This window comes from Propithecus coquereli, unplaced genomic scaffold (genome assembly GCF_000956105.1).
Source record: "Propithecus coquereli isolate 6110/MARCELLA unplaced genomic scaffold, Pcoq_1.0 Scaffold153, whole genome shotgun sequence".
Classification (NCBI taxonomy): Eukaryota; Metazoa; Chordata; class Mammalia; order Primates; family Indriidae; genus Propithecus; species Propithecus coquereli.
In genome coordinates this window covers 2,682,489-2,686,578 of record NW_012139747.1, presented here as the reverse complement: position 1 = coordinate 2,686,578, position 4,090 = coordinate 2,682,489, and the positions used below count along the sequence as shown (strand labels likewise).

The following is a 4,090-nucleotide window of genomic DNA, read 5'->3' as shown; positions in this document are numbered from 1 at the left end:
AAAAAAAAAAAAAAAAAAAGTTCTTACATGACTCCATGTCTCTGCATATTCTGACCCCTGGGTCAGTCACTGGGTCACTGCTCTGATGTCTTTGCTACCTACCTCATGGAAAGGATTTAAGTATTCCAGAAAGTGATTTTGGAAAGAGGGAGTTCAAATTGTGATACTGGGGGGAAAAAAAAAACAAAAAAAAAACCCTTGACTCTTCTTAGTAGTAATAATTGACAAATAAAGAAACATTTTTAATTTTCCAATATAATTAACCCTGAAATAGTATACATGTAAATCATGAATATTTACCCTTCACAAAACTTTTTAATTTTCTCTAGTCTCTGCATTATTTTCTACTACTCCAAAAAAAAAAAAATCGTGCAAACCCATCACCCTAATTAAAATAGATTAATTATATAACTTCTGAAAAGTACTTTGGGGAAAAATTGTTTTCTATTTTCTTTATAGCCAGTCAAAAGATTCTCTATACTTACAAATTTGTTGCAATGTGTAAGGCAATATCAATAGCTTCATTTGTTTTTTTTAGCTCACAATTGATATTACCATGACAACTTACTAGTGGAAGAGTAAATTGGTTAAATTCTCCTGCTATTTTATTTATAACATTTAGCTTTTAATGCTGAGCTCTGCAGTTCAGATGACAATGTAATAGATTTAAAAAGTTTCTATTTGTAAAATATGTGGATTCCTAAAGTGAAGTAAGCCATCTGTCATTTTGATTTGAAAAAAGAATTAGAGTAATTGCATTAAGCTTAATTTTTGCCATGAATAGATGAATTTTTTACTTTCCCATTGTTTCATTTAAAAAGTTACACATGAACAAAATAAGCAAAAATATTTTTCTTTTTAGGTATCAGTGAACCAAACACAACAATTTTTATCACATATATTGGAACGAAGAAAATTGAGTAAAGTAATCAGTAAAAAAGAAAATCTTTTAGACGAAAAGAAGAATCATCATAAAATAAGAATAAAAGGAATTCAAAATAAAGATCTCTTGAAGAGAAGTAAAAATCATTGTAAGTAGAATATCTTTTTGGATGTAAATTACACTTATAACTCTTAAGCATTACAAAAGCAATCCATGTAACCAAAAACATTTGTACCCCTGTAATATTTTGAAATAAAAAAAATGTAAAACCATAACAAAAAATAAAATGTCTTCATGCAATCTAAAATCAAATTTTAGAGCTGCTTTCTGAGAAGTCTTAGGATACAGTCATAAATATTTATACACACAAAAACTTCAAGTTTTGTCAGCTTCTGCCTCCTGTCTTAGATTCAGAATTTGTACTGATGATAATAAACAAGGTTGATAATTGGATCTCATGAAAAAAAAATCTCCAGAATTATGTGAATAAAACATTTATTGGCTGTTCTGCTAACAGAAACCCTCATACTTTAAAGGAAACCAAAATTAATACAGTGTTCCCTTTTTTTTCTACTTTAGAAATCTAAAACTCTAATAAAAACACACCTGATTAACTGATAGATTTCTCTGGATGCAAGACGTTCTAAAAAATATAATGTCTCTACAGAGTCTGTGTACAGAAGTTAATTGGTGCTCAATTATAAAATTTTTTTCTTTTTAAAATTTTAGTAGATTTAAGAAGTACAAGTTGAGCTCTGCTACATGTATATATCGCATAGTGGTGAAGTCTGGGCTTTGGGTGTACCCATCCCCCAAATAGTGTGCATTGTACCCCATAGGTAATTTTTCATCCCTCACCCCCTTCCATCCTGCTCCCCTGAGTCTCCAATGTCCATTATGCCACTCTGCATGCCTTTGCGTAACCACAGTTTAGCTCCCACTTATAAGTGAGAACAAGTGGCATTTATTTTTCTGTTCTTAAGATACTTCATTTAGGATAATGGCCTCCAGTTCCATCCAAGTTACTGCAAAAGACATTATTTCATTCTTTCTTATTGCTGAATAGTACTCCATGATATATATATGGCACATTTTCTTAATCCACTCATCAGTTGATGGACGCTTACATTGATTCCATATCTTTGCAATTGTGAATTATAATGCAAGAAACACATGAAGGCAGATATCTTTTTGATATAATGATTTCTTTTCCTGTAGATCTATTCTTAGTTCTTTGAGAAATCTCCATACTGATCTCCACAGAGGTTTTACTAATTTACATTCATTCCCTTTTCACCACATCCATGCCAACATCTATTGTTTTTTGACTATTTAGTAATAGCCATTCTAATTGGAGTAAGATGATATCTCATTGTGGTTTTAATTTGCATTTCCCTGATGATTAGTGATATTGAACATTTTTTCATGTTTGTTAGCCATATGTATATCTTCTTTTGAAGATCTATTATTCCAAGCTGTAGATTACCTCAATCAATTCATTTGTTATTCTCTCCTAGTTTTCTGTTGCTCAAAATTGTGACAAGCATATGCCTTCTGATCTTTTATCTATGTTCTTGTTAGAGAAGTTAGTAAAACGGGCCAAATTTAGAGCGTAGGGCCCACAATAATATGTCATAAATCTCTAGAATTATATTTACCCACTGATCAACCAGATAAAAATCTATATGTGATGAGGTTGAGAAAATTTTATTACCAGAATGTGCCATATGGTGTGCACTGCCTTTGTTTCAGAGGGTGCCAAGGGTCTGGGGTCATGCCTTAACAGGCATTTATGGATAGCAGGTTAGCAAATACCCTCTTCCAGATCTCCCCTGGCCCACCCCACACAGAAGCCTGATGTCAGCTGATGCCAAGTCTTCAAGGATGGAAAGAAATTGCCTTGCAGAGCCAGGGAGAGGAATTTTGTGATTTGGCTTTTGAAAGGGTGAGAAGAAAAGAATAGGACAAGAAATACAGAGAAAGCAGATATGAGGAGCTAGAAAGATGGTGATTGGCTGTGCTTAATTAAGAAGTTAGTAAAACTTCAAATTTGGGAGAATCCCAATTGATATTTTTAAATCAACAATGCCTAAGATGACCATTAAAATTGTTTTTATTCCTGGGATAAATCATTTTCTCTTTCTGCTCTATGAAATCTTAGGTAAAGTCTACATTCCTCATAGAGGCTTTGTAAGAGTGAATATCCTTTTGGGATAGCTCAAAGAGATATTGAATTTCCCCACGGGTCAAAGAGACACAGCCCAGAAATGGTACCTGTGGAATTAGGAGTTAAGAAAGGAGGGGAAGCCATGAAAAAGTCACCTTCCCTAGAGGAGAGTTTGAACTTCATAAGCTGCAGAATGAAACAGAATATGGGTTACACATGATTATCAAGCTGACTAAGAACCTTATTGAACTCTATTTTCATTAAGTTCCCATTTCAACATTTTGTGCACAGGATATGAGGGAGATATAGTTGTTCTATAAATGCAATTCCCCAGACCTATCAGTCTTTCACAAAAGACAAATGAGATTTAACCTGACATTCTCAAAAACTCTTCCTAATTCTTAGGGATTACACCTCCTTAACTGAAGACTCAAAAACCATGTATAATAATCTGTTCTAGAAATTAAAGAGATTAACATATAGCTATATTTTCTAGAATATGAATACATTCCTCTACATTTTAAAAACAGAAAAACTAGTTACCCATTTTCAGAACGTGTCTCTTTACCCAGAATTTCTCAAATATAACAAATAGCATTTTTACCCCCGTTACTTAAAGGCAAGATCTGTGCCTGGCATTGTATCTGTTGCATAATTAGAATGAATAAATATTTGCTGAATTAAATTGAGTTCATTCTTTCTGTATAGAGCTAGACCCAGATCTTCTAACTCCAAATTCAGCATTCTTCTACAATATATTACAATGTAGGTGCCACATAAAAATAACAAAGCCTGGCCGGGCGCGGTGGCTCACGCCTGTAATCCTAACACTCTGGGAGGCCGAGGTGGGCGGATTGTTTGAGCTCAGGAGTTCGAGACCAGCCTGAGCAAGAGCAAAACCCCGTCTCTACTAAAAATAGAAAATAAATTAATCGGCCAACCAAAAATATACAGAAAAAATTAGCTGGGCATGGTGGCGTATGCCTGTAGTCCCAGCTACTCGGGAGGCTGAGGCAGAAGGATTGCTTGAGCCCAGGAGT

The 4,090-nt window shown here is 33.9% G+C and overlaps 1 protein-coding gene across 1 annotated transcript in view; it reads left to right on the top strand.

Annotated features, from left to right (window-relative positions):
- The window catches only part of SEL1L2 (sel-1 suppressor of lin-12-like 2 (C. elegans)), a 101,649-nt gene that overhangs the window by 32,945 nt on the left and 64,614 nt on the right, over window positions 1-4,090 (top strand). Inside the window, exon 3 of the mRNA XM_012640442.1 lies at window positions 863-1,031. Within this exon, the coding sequence (XP_012495896.1) occupies window positions 863-1,031 (169 nt within the window). The remainder of the gene's footprint in view (window positions 1-862; window positions 1,032-4,090) is intronic.